The following is a 12,830-nucleotide window of genomic DNA, read 5'->3' on the forward strand; positions in this document are numbered from 1 at the left end:
GTTCAATATCTTGGAATGATCGATGACAAACTACGATGTAGTAGTTGACATATCATTACCAGATGTGAAAAAGCTTGCAATCTCATCAGAGCTACAAGTGGAGTATGGTGGGGACAGCGATGGCTTTATACCGGCTCCTACTAAGGAGACACTCCCGTTACAGACATCTCTGCTACGGATAAGCATCACACGGCACGGTAGAAAGAATCGACACTACACAGTACAAAGCCTTGCGTAGAGTTACTGGGCCTGACGAACGCATTACTGGTTGAAGCCAATAAGCCACCATTAAAAGTTGCGACGAATATTCCCGTCCAAGGAATTTCTCCTATTACTCTGTTTCGAAGAATATGAGTCCTTTGACGCAAAAATTCGGGAATTAACATCCTGTTGTGCAGGTTGAAGGTACTGGATAAATAAGCAACTTCCACATATCGCGGCTGATTGCATGGAGATGCAGACATTAGGGCAAGTGTTGAAAAGTGTTCTTCTACCACACTACAAGAGGCCATACGAAGCGTTGACCCTGCAGATTGATATCAGGACCAGTTTACCAGTTTAATGTGTTAAAACCAGGACCCAACTAACGCAACGGAAATGGGATTCCTACCTCACAAATACAATAGGTGTGTGATGGGTCCAAATGGATCCAAGTCTAGTGAAGCCTATACAAGCTGGATCGAGACTCCACTATTATGACAGCCGAGCTGACTGCAATTTTGTAAACCTTATAATTCGCATAGACGTCCACACGAGGGATAGTAGTCATTATCTATGTTAGTGCATTGTGCCGGCCGGCGTCGCCGTGCGGTTCTAGGCGCTGCAGTCTGGAACCGAGCGACCGCTACGGTCGCAGGTTCGAATCCTGCCTCGGACATGGATGTGTGTGATGTCCTTAGGTTAGTTAGGTTTAATTAGTTCTAAGTTCTAGGCGACTGATGACCTCAGAAATTAAGTCGCATAGTGATCAGAGCCATTTGAACCTTTTTTGTTAGTACATTGTACCAGCTATAGTACAGTTGTACCAACTCCATAGTAGCTGAAATTGTCGATGTTGTGTTTTGGATGCAGAGGAACTCTCGCAACATCGTGAGGTATGGATGAAAGACCACTCTTGGATGCCTGGAAACGAGCAAGTAGAAGCCCTAGCAAAGCAAGCATCTCTGCCTGGAGCTATTAAATATGATACCCTTGCAAGTAATCTTCGGGCTCTTGGTCATCAGTTTCGAAGCTGCCTCCAAAACTTGCTAGCATCCAATTGTGTAGCAATGTACTAGTTTGTCAACAGTGCTAACATCAAGATATAGCTGCTTGCGCTGCTAACCTAATAAATCGCTACGATCACGTTTAATGCTCGCACTGGCTACGACATGCACTGCAGAGTTCTCAGAACACTACGGAACGTTCATTGGTTGTCAAAGAATGAGTGGCGTAGGTGTGGCGAGCGATCCTAAACTCGACCGCCGTCGTCTGTGACCCCACTTTTGGACTACGAGCAGATACAGCTTTGTGACAACACTTCCTCCAGAAACGTTTGTGTCCTACAGTGTTGTAAAATCGTGCCGACGGCCAGACCTAGAATTCTGACGTGTGGAAAATTTTTTGTGCTGTTTCCTATACTCAGGAAAGAGTACTGCTCTGCGTTTAACACTGACATTCCTGTTGCGCTGTTAATGTTGACGCCTTTGGTCTTCACCGAATGTTGTCGTGACTTCACGTATCTTGTAACTGTCCTTCTGCTAATCATTTCCTTTGCGATTTGTTTAGATTTTTCCTGCAATCACTTAGCTTTACCTACTCTGCACATATAATTTGTGTCGATCCTAACACATTGACATTGTACTATTCTTTGCTATTCCTGAAGTTTTTCCCTTCCTTCTTTGGACGATTAGTTCACGTATTTCTTCTGTTACTCGTGTTTTCTTCGCTGTTACATACCATGCACCTATATTTGTCTGCTACTACTATGGTAGTCATTATCACGGTATCTAAATCTTTCGAGAACTTGAAATAGACTTCATCATTTTTCATTAGTTGAAATCCCAATTATTCCACACTGATTGCTTCTGACTATTCTCCTAAACTTCAGTCTGCACTTCATAATTAATAATTTGTGATCTCGGTCTGCAGCTGCTCCTGGGCATGCCTTGGAATTCACTACTGATTTCGGAATCAGTCTCTGGCCATGATGCAGTCCAGCTTGAGTCTTCCCGTGCCTCCAAGTATGCTTCCTCCTCCTGTGGTTTCTGAACAGTGGTTTCTATTACACGGTCCAATCACACTACTGAGACCACCGTCTTTATTCGATGTCAACGTGCAGTTACCACTTACAGGCGGCATGTGACACCACTAGCGGTGGAGAGTATATAAAGTGAAACGGGGCAACGCAGAAAACCGCGCAGACTTTGTCGGAGTGCTGAAACAGAGTGATTTATCTGACGTCCAAAAGGGCATGATAATTGGCTTTTGGGACGAGGGTGGAACCATTTCCGAAACGGCCGAGTTTGTAAACTGTTCGCGTGCCACCGTGGTTAAAGCATACCGTGTATGGCAAAATGGCGCTGTCCAAAACTGACGCCGAAACATCTTTGGTGAACAACGGGCCATATATGACACGAATGGACGCCTGCGGAGATGTGCAGGAGCGAATAGACGCGCAACTGTTGAACACCCATATCCGCTGGATACACATTATGTGTCTTTAAGGCAGTGGCTTCAATTGCCTTCTGCATCTTCATGCCGTTGATCGCAGATGATTCTTCCGCATTTTGAGGGCAGTTTCTCACCCCAAGGGTAAGAAAGTGTCCCCAACCTCCATTCGCTTCTCCGTTCTCTTTTACAAGGCCTTCGGTAGTGTCTCCTTATGCTATGACTGTAGGAGGATACAAGACGACTTGGACAGGATTTGTGATCGGTGTAAAGAATGGCAGCTAACTCTAAATATAGATAAATGTAAATTAATGCAGATGAATAGCAAAAAGAATCCCGTAATGTTTGAATACTTCATTAGTAGTGTAGCGCTTGAGACAGTCACGTCGATTAAATATTTGGGCCTAACATTGCAGAGCGATATGAAGTAGGAAAAGAATGTAATGGCAGTTGTGGGGAAGGCGGATAGTCGTCTTCGGTTCATTGGTAGAATTTTGGGAAGATGCGGTTCATCTGTAAAGGAGACCGCTTATAAAACACTAATACCACCTATTCTTGAGTACTGCTCGAGCGTTTGGGTTACTTATCAGGTCGGATTGAGGGAGGACATAGAAGCAATTCAGAGGCAGTCTGTAGATTTGTTACTGGTAGATTTGATCGTCACACGAGTGTTACGGAAATGCTTCAGGAACTCGGGTAGGAGTCTCTGGAGGAAAGAAGGCGTTCTTTTCGTGAATCGCTACTGAGGAAATTTGGAGAACTAGCATTTGAGGCTGACTGCAGTACAATTTTACTGCAGCCAACTTATATTTCGCGGAAAGACCACAAAGATAAGATAAGAGAGATTAGGGCTCGTACAGAGGCACATAGGCAGTCATTTTTCCCTCGTTCTGTTTGTGAGTGGAACAGGGAGAGAAGATCCTAGTTGTGGTACGATGTACCCTCCGCCACGCACGGTATGGTGGATTGCGGAGTATGTACGTAGATGTAGGGGTCTTCAGTCACCATTGCTCATAATTTTTATTCAAAATTTAAGCAGTGGCTGGGATTGAAACTGGCGTACAGTACGTAATTGATTTTCAGCCAAATACACTACTCCTTGTGGTCGGTGCTGGTGTTGTGCAAACAAATAAAAAATATATGACACAGCTTAATTTTTCCGAAGCGATAATTATAACTTTGTGAATAGGCCTCGAAATAAATACGCTGTCCGGACGAAAGGCTGTAAGAGATAACGCAGCAGCGCCGAGCGGCGTCGCCCTGCAGCGTTGAGGAGCGGGACATGCAGAAGGTGTGTGTGGGTGCTGTGCCTGCAGGTGGCGGCGGTGGTGGACAGGAAGGCGGGCGCCGACCTGGACCAGGCGACGCTGGCGCTCTGCGTCGCCTCCACCATGTGCGTCGCCATCTGCAAGATCCTCAACATCCTGCGCTCCGAGCAGCTGTTCCTCAGGCTGGCGCACGAGGTGAGTCTCCGGTCTGGCGCCGAGTGAGGTGCCGCAGTGGTTAGCAACCCGCACTCGAATTCGGGAGGACTACGGTTCAAACCCACGTCCGGCCATCCTGATTTAGGTTTTCCGTGATCACCCAAAGTCGCTTCAGGAAAATGAAGGGACTGTTCCTTTAAAAGGGCACGACCAACTTCCTTCCCCATCATGTATGTCTGCAGGCTTTCGTGGCCGTTGTCACTGAAGTTAAAATCTTCTGGGTTACTAGGCCGCGTCATGTTTCTTCTAAAATGTTCGACGTTTCGACCCCTCTGCTGGGATCTTCCTCGGAAGTCCACTACAGTGCTCTATCAGTAGTGGACACCAGAAGATCCCGAGGAAGATCCCAGCAGAGGAGTCGAAACGTCGAACATTTTAGAAGAAACATGACGCTGCCTAATAACCCAAAAGATTTTAACTTCAGTTCCTTCCCAATCCTCCCCCAATCCGATGGGACCGATGACCTCGCTGTTTGGTCATCAGTGAATCCAGTCTGCCCAATGTGGCGACTTCCTTTTGTTCAGTTCAAATGGTTCAAATGGCTCTGAGCATTATGCGACTTAAAATCTGAGGTCATCAGTCCCCTAGACTTTTTTTTTTGGGTCTTCAGTCTACTGACTGGTTTGATGCACCCCCCACGAATTCCTTTCCTGTGCTAACCTCTTCATCTCAGAGTAGCACTTGAAAACTACGTCCTCAATTATTTGCTTGACTTATTCCAATCTCTGTCTTCCTCTACAGTTTTTGCCCTCTACAGCTCCCTCTAGGACCATGGAAGTCATTCCCTCATGTCTTAGCAGATGTCCTATCATCCTGTCCCTTCTCCTTATCAGTGCTTTAAACATATCCCTTTCCTCTCCGATTCTGCGTAGAACCTCCTCATTCCTTACCTTATCAGTCCACCTAATTTTCAACATTCGTCTATAGCACCACATCTCAAATGCTTCGATTCTCTTCTGTTCCGTTTTTCCCACAGTTCATGTTTCACTACCATACAATGCTGTACTCCAGACGTACATCCTCAGAAATTTATTCCTCAAATTAAGACCGGTATTTGATATTAGTAGACTTCTCTTGGCGAGAAATGCCTTTTTTGCCATAGCGAGTCTGCTTTTGATGTCCTCCTTGCTCCGTCCATCATTGGTTATTTTACTGCCTAGGTAGCAGAATTCCTTAACTTCATTGACTTCGTGACCATCAATCCTGATGTTAAGTTTCTCGCTGTTCTCATTTCTACTACTTCTCATTACCTTCGTATTTCTCCGATTTACTCTCAAACCATACTGTGTACTCATTAGACTGTTCGTTCCGTTCAGCAGATCATTTAATTCTTCTTCACTTTCACTCAGGATAGCAATGTCATCAGCGAATCGTATCATTGATATCCTTTCACCTTGTATTTTAACTCCACTCCTGAATCTTTCTATTATTTCCATAATTGCTTCCTCGATGTACAGATTGAAGAGTAGGGGCGAAAGGCTACAGCCTTGTCTTACTCGCTTCTTAATACGAGCACTTCGTTCTTGATCGTCCACTCTTATTATTCCCTCTTGGTTGTTGTACATATTGTATATGACCCATCTCTCCCTATAGCTTACCCCTACTTTTTTCTGTATCTCGAACAGCTTGCAGCATTTTACATTGTCGAACGCTTTTTCCAGATCGACAAATCCTATGAAAGTGTCTTGATTTTTCTTTAGCCTTGCTTCCATAATTAGCCGTAACGTCAGAACTGCCTCTCTCGTGCCTTTACTTTTCCTAAAGCCAAACTGATCGTCACCTAGCGCATTCTCAATTTTCTTTTCCATTCTTCTGTATATTATTGTTGTAAGCAGCTTCGATGCATGAGCTGTTAAGCTGATTGTGCGATAATTCTCGCACTTGTCAGCTCTTGCCGTCTTCGGAATTGTGTGGATGATGCTTTTGCAAAAGTCAGATAGTATGTCGGCAGACTCATATGTTCTACACACCAACGTGAATAGTCGTTTTGTTGCCACTTTCCCTAATGATTTTAGAAATTCTGATGGAATGCTATCTATCCCTTCTGCCTTATTTGACCGTAAGTTCTCCAAAGCTCTTTCAAATTCCGATTCTAATACTGGATCCCCTATCTCTTCTAAATCGACTCCTGTTTCTTCTTCTATCACATCAGACAAATCTTCACCCTCATAGAGGCTTTCAATGTATTCTTTCCACCTATCTGCTCTCTCCTCTGGATTTAACAGTGGAATTCCCGTTGCACTCTTAATGTTACCACCGTTGCTTTTAATGTCACCAAAGGTTGTTTTGACTTTCCTGTATGCTGAGTCTGTCCTTCCAACAATCATATCTTTTTCGATGTCTTCACATTTTTCCTGCAGCCATTTCGTCTAAGCTTCCCTGCACTTCCTATTTATTTCATTCGTCAGCGACTTGTATTTCTGTATTCCTGATTTTCCCGGAACATGTTTGTACTTCCTCCTTTCATCAATCAACTGAAGTATTTCTTCTGTTACCCATGGTTTCTTCACAGCTACCTTCTTTGTACCTATGTTTTCCTTCCCAACTTCTGTGATGGCCCTTTTTAGAGATGCCCATTCCTCTTCAACTGTACTGCCTACTGCGCTATTCCTTATTGCTGTATCTATAGAGTTAGAGAACTTCAAACGTATCTCGTCATTCCTTAGAACTTCCGTATCCCACTTCTTTGCGTATTGATTCTTCCTGACTAATGTCTTGAACTTCAGCCTACTCTTCATCACTACTGTATTGTGATCTGAGTCTATATCTGCTCCTTGGTATGCCTTACAATCCAATATCTGATTTCGGAATCTCTGTCTGACCATGATGTAATCTAATTGAAATCTTCCCGTATCTCCCGGCCTTTTCCAAGTATACCTCCTCCTCTTGTGATTCTTGAACAGGGTATTCGCTATTACTAGCTGAAACTTGTTACAGAACTCATTTAGTCTTTCTCCTCTTTCATTCCTTGTCCCAAGCCCATATTCTCCTGTAACCTTTTCTTCTACTCCTTCCCCTACAAGTGCATTCCAGTCGCCCATGACTATTAGATTTTCGTCCCCCTTTACATACTGCATTACCCTTTCAATATCCTCATACACTTTCTCTATCTGTTCATCTTCAGCTTGCGACGTCGGCATGTGTACCTGAACTATTGTTGTCGGTGTTGGTCTGCTGTCGATTCTGATTAGAACAACCTGGTCACTGAACTGTTCACAGTAACACACCCTCTGCCCTACCTTCCTATTCATAACGAATCCTACACCTGTTATACCATTTTCTGCTGCTGTTGATATTACCCGATACTCATCTGACCAGCAATCCTTGTCTTCCTTCCACTTCACTTCACTGACCCCTACTATATCTAGATTGAGCCTTTGCATTTCCCTTTTCAGATTTTCTAGTTTCCCTACCACGTTCAAGCTTCTGACATTCCACGCCACGACTCGTAGAACATTATCCTTTCGTTGATTATTCAATCCTTTTCTCATGGTAACCTCCCCCTTGGCAGTCCCCTCCCGGAGATCCGAATGGGGGACTATTCCGGAATCTTTTGCCAATGGAGAGATCATCATGACACTTCTGCAACTACAGGCCACATGTCCTGTGGATACACGTTACGTGTCTTTAATGCAGTGGTTTCCATTGCCTCCTGCATCCTCATGTCGTTGATCATTGCTGATTCTTCCGCCTTTAGGGGCAATTTTCCACCCCTAGGACAAGAGAGTGCCCTGAACCTCTTTGACAAGGCCGTTGGCAGAATGAGGCTGACTTCTTATGCCGGAAGTCTTCGGTCGCCAATGCTGATTATTTATCAAAATTTAGGCAGTGGCGGGGATCGAACTCTGGACCGAAGACGTTTTGATTATGAATTAAAGACGCTACCCCCTTTCTTTAGCTACCCCCTTTTTTCCTTTATTTTGGTTTTTTCTTTTTTATTGCTACCCCTTTTTTGAATTTTTTTTTTTTTGGTTTTTATTATTTTTTACCCTTTTTTTTAGTAATTTCTCTTAAAAAGCCCCTTAGGAAAATGGAACTAAAAAACCCCTAAGTACCACCGCCACTTTTCATCCTATAACAAAAAATCTGATCCACTTTAGGCGTTGGCTCGTGAGTAAACCCACCCCAGAGAGCTGCCTATATATCAGGGGAAATATGGGAAATCAAGGTTAGGGCTATGCTTTGCCACTTTTTTTTTTGTTACATGATTACATTTAGGGAACGTGTACAAATGAGAATTCTAGTAACTAAGTGTTACAAGTAAGTGTTACGACAACAAAGGTGGCATAAAAGAGTAATCCAGAAATAAAATTAAATCACTGATGTAATTCCAACTAAAAGGTTCTTTAATAATGTAACTGGTTCCACTTGGAGCCTCGTCATCGTTATCTGATATCTCCAATTGCGCCTTTGTAGGGCATCTGCAACGGAGGCATTCAGCTTCTCTAGTGCCTCAAGGAAAACAGCATCCTTGCAGCAGCTTGTCTCTTCCTTCGCTCATGGCTGACAAGACAGGACGTTCAGCCGTTTGTGTGATGCGGCACAGAACATTAACCGCAGCTCGGCACTCCCCAGCTGAGTGGGGGGTTAACGAAAACGCTGCGTAAATAATTTGCGAAGAGCGTACGGTATTTCGGTGTGCGTTCGAGGGCATTGTGAGCATTTTGCAGGAACCACCAGTAATCAAGCTGCTCTTACTCTCAGTCGCTAAAGATGTAGGCGACGGTAAGTCCTTTGAACGATGTAAGCGCATGATATTTTGCAGCCGGATAGTAAGTTCCATCGGGACAGAGTAGGGTCTGAGGGTCAATCATATCAAGTGTGACCCGGAGGTAACAAGCCAATATCTTCTGTGTTAGTCGCCAAACTCCGGACGATGATGCGCAAGTAAAACGATGTTCATCAATATCCAAAAGGTGACAATCTGGGCAATAAGGGGAGTCTGCCAGTCCAATAGTGTGAAGTCGCTGTAGTGTGGCATATTTTTTGTTGGCGATCTGATACCACTTCGAACGCACCGTGGAGGACAGAAAGTTGTGGTGTATCGTTTTCCACACTCTTGGCCAGTGAACCGTAGGGTACTTGTTTTCCACCACGTTATGGGGAACAGCACGAAGAAGGTTGGTATAAAAATGTTTCGCCTTTGGTGGACGCGTGGCGGAGAGGTTCGAGCTAACATAGCTGTAATCAAGAATGAAGGTCGACACATGAGAGAGCTGTGGTGCGACGTGAGTAACCGACACCGGCGGGACGTTAGAGACTGGCATCAGAACCTGTAGTAAACGACCCGTGAGAGAGGTATATTGATATTTTCCGTCGTTTCCTCATGTAAAGGCTAGCTGCTCTCGCCCTGACGTTGACCAATCCCAGCCCTCCTTTGTGCACTGGGAGGGTAAGAGTGTCGTATCGTACTTTAAAGATATGACCTGCGGAAACGTAGTAACTGAAGGCCGCTTGAAGCCGGCGACCTATCTGCATCGGTAGTGGGAGGACTTGTGCCACGTGGTTGAGTTTTGATGCCACGTAGAGGTTCAGGTATTCAACACGTTGTAGCTGATTCAAGTCCTGGAGCAGGTTCTGTCGCACCATTGCACGTATGATCTGTAATAACCGTCGGTAGTTTGCTGCAGCTGTTTTACGTACATTTTTCTTGAACGTGATTCCCAAATATCGCAGATCAGAAACTGGTGGGAGGGGAGCGAGGGCTTCCGGTCCGAGACCACGCCCAATATCCAACGCCGCCGACTTGTTGATGTTCAGAAGACTGCCTGTGGCCTGTCCGTATCACTCAATCCAGGTTAGTTCGCTTTGAACTTCGTCATTGGAACGAACCAGCAGTAGCAGGTCGTCAGCGTATGTCCTATAGCGAAAGGTGACGTCCCGCAGCGTGATGCCAGATAGGCGGTGGTTAAGGCCCCCTAGGAGTAGCTCGAGTGCGGTGTCATAAATGTAGGTAGAAAGGGGACAACCCTGTCGTAGACCTCTTAATGGGTACTGGTCCTACCGTCCTTCCATTGACCTAGACGTGTGAGCTGGCTGCGGTCCAAAGACGCCGTAGGGTGTCGATGAGGCCCGGGGGAAATCCCATACAGTCCATCACTTGTAGGAGGAAGTTGTGGTGCACTCTATCTAAGGAATGGTTGAAATCTACGGAGACGATCGCCGCTCTCAGACGGCACGCAGAAGCGATTGCTATTAAGTCCCTGCAGTCACCGGTGGCCATGTGTATGTTGGCTTCTCCCCCCTGCGATGTCTGTTCTGGAGCGAGGATCATCGGCAAAGTCGTCTTAATACGGCTCGCCATAATCCTGGTGAAAATCTTGTAATCGGCGTTCAGCATTGTAAGCGGCCGATAGTCGTTAATTGATAGCCCTCCACCTGGCTTGTGTACCGGTATGAGAAGACTTTCTACAAACGCTGGCGGCACAACACAGTCTGGAGACATAAGTTCGCGGAACATTATAACCCAGCGAGGCATCATGATGTCACGGAAAGTCCGGTAGAATTCGATGGGAAATCCATCAGGTCCAGGAGACATTGGCCGCACCTTTGTCCACGGCGTCTTCGACTTCTTCGAGTGAGATTTCCTCTGTTAGTGCATTCACGGTAGCCTCGTCGATAGTACGTGTTACCTGCTGTAACACTTCAGTAGTGGCCTCGTCATCGACGATTCTTTCCTTGTAAAGATGACGAAAATGACCCTCCACCGCCTTTACTATGGTTGCTTGGGTTGTACATAAGCGACCGTCGTGTGTCCTGAGTTGTGTGATTAAATGTTGGCGTTGTCGGTGCTTATCCGCCACAACGTGGTGCATAGTGGGTTCCTCTGCAAACGTTCGGTCGTGCCGTCGCGAGTGGACGACTGCACCTTCTAGTCGGCGCTTCGTCAATGATAGTATGTGAGCCTTGATTCTGCTTTGATCATGTTGTCTCTCCGGGGAAGGGGGTAAGGCGTCGAGGTCCCTGAGTGCCGCGTAGTAAAAATCGAGGGTCTGTCGATGCCACGCAGTCACGTCCTTGCCATATTGCACAAGTGTCCTACGGATTGCTGGTTTGGCACAGAGGAGCCACCACTCCAGGGTCGAGGTTTATCGTGGGTGGCGGCGCTCACGTTGCTGCAACTTGCCGACGGCAATCCAGGTCCTGGAGATGAGTTATGTTGAGCTTCCAAAAGCCATTGCTGCGCCAGACTTGTTGGGGGCGTAGGTGTATAGTGCAGATATAGGCACTGTGATCAGAATAGGCTTGAGGCCATAGTTCGGCGTCCACCACACCTTGTGTGAGATCTTGTGACACATATATGCGGTCGAGTCGGTTGGCCGAATGACTGGTAAGATGAGTGTGGCCAGAGCGGTTACCGTGGACTTTTTCCCACGTGTCGCACAAGTGAAGTTCTTGGATCATCGCACCCAGTTCCGGACAAGGCATGTAATGTGGGATTTGGTCCTTGGGGTGAAGTACGCAATTAAAATCGCCGTCGAAGACGCTGTGGTCGTATCGTCCAAGGAAAAGGGGAGCGACCTGTGGAATAGAATCTGGCGCGGTCGTGACGTATTGTGGTACCCGACGGCGCGTAAACATTAATGAATCGGGTGTTGAGTGCCGTAAATGCTATTCCTCGCGCGGAGGGAAGAAACGTGACTTCGGTAACTTCAATACCTTCACGCACTAATATTGCCACTCCGGTATCTGCAGGGCTACCGGGCGTCACATGTGTGGTGTACCCGTAAAAGTGCGGGAGTGCAGTCGTTTTTACTTCTTGTAGGAAACCAAAGTCAACCCCCATGGCTCGTATGGTTTCTTTCAAAAGTTGGATCTTGACAGGAGAACTGATCATGTTGATATTCATTGTACCCAGGCGGTAAGCCTGGCAACGAGTTGTCTGGGCGAGGTTATCCATGGTGAAGGTGGAGAGAAGCGAACAGCGGAAGTGATGTCACCCCCCGCCGAAAGCGGTCCCCTTGTGCTGCATGATCCGGCGGCGCCTCAGCTGGCCGCGGGTCGGGATCTTATGTCTTGACGTCCTCGGCCCACGAAGCGGGCGCGGATGTCTTTTCATGATCCATAGCCTCGGATTGTTTGATAGTAAGAGACCGGGCGACTTCGCTGCCTGCACTGGTACCTTCCCGCTGCTCACTGTTTCTGTCAATGGGCTGATGGTCGAAAGCTGCATGTTTTTCTGTCTGTTCTGCAAGGTTGGAGTCAATGGAAACAGCTTCAGCTTCGCGGCTGGCTTCTTGAGTGGTTAGTCGTTCTCCCCCGGCCGAATGCGAACCGCTGTGTTCCGACACGGTCCGACGACGCTGCTTTTGGCGTTTCGGTGGTCGCTGTTTCCGTACGTGGCCTTCATTGTCGGCGCTGACTCATGCTCCGCCGGAACAAACGCTTCGGTCGGTACAATAAGGGAATCAATTGCCATCTTACTGGCGCCAATGTCTGTCGCGTTCGGTAGCTCCAGAGTCGTAGTACTATTTTCCACCACTGGCCAGGTCGGCGGATCATCCAGGTCTTTGTCCGTGGAAAGTGATTCTTGTACCGCTGAAGCGGTCGGCCGTGTCTATTGTGTGGAGAACGTCGTGAGCGCCGCCGCGTAAGTAACGGGTAGAATAGTCTTCGCCGCTGGTGGTGCAACGTCCTTCGGTGGGAGTTGTGTGATCCGACGCTGGAGGCACTAGGAACGAAGGTGACCTTCCTTAC

General features: G+C 46.7%; 1 protein-coding gene across 1 annotated transcript in view; it reads left to right on the top strand.

Moving 5' to 3' along the window:
• The window catches only part of LOC126282305 (odorant receptor Or2-like), a 211,952-nt gene that overhangs the window by 64,544 nt on the left and 134,578 nt on the right, over nt 1-12,830 (top strand). Inside the window, exon 3 of the mRNA XM_049981960.1 lies at nt 3,966-4,112. Coding sequence (XP_049837917.1) covers nt 3,966-4,112 — 147 coding nt within the window. The remainder of the gene's footprint in view (nt 1-3,965; nt 4,113-12,830) is intronic.

The sequence above is a fragment of the Schistocerca gregaria genome, chromosome 7 (assembly GCF_023897955.1).
Source record: "Schistocerca gregaria isolate iqSchGreg1 chromosome 7, iqSchGreg1.2, whole genome shotgun sequence".
Classification (NCBI taxonomy): Eukaryota; Metazoa; Arthropoda; class Insecta; order Orthoptera; family Acrididae; genus Schistocerca; species Schistocerca gregaria.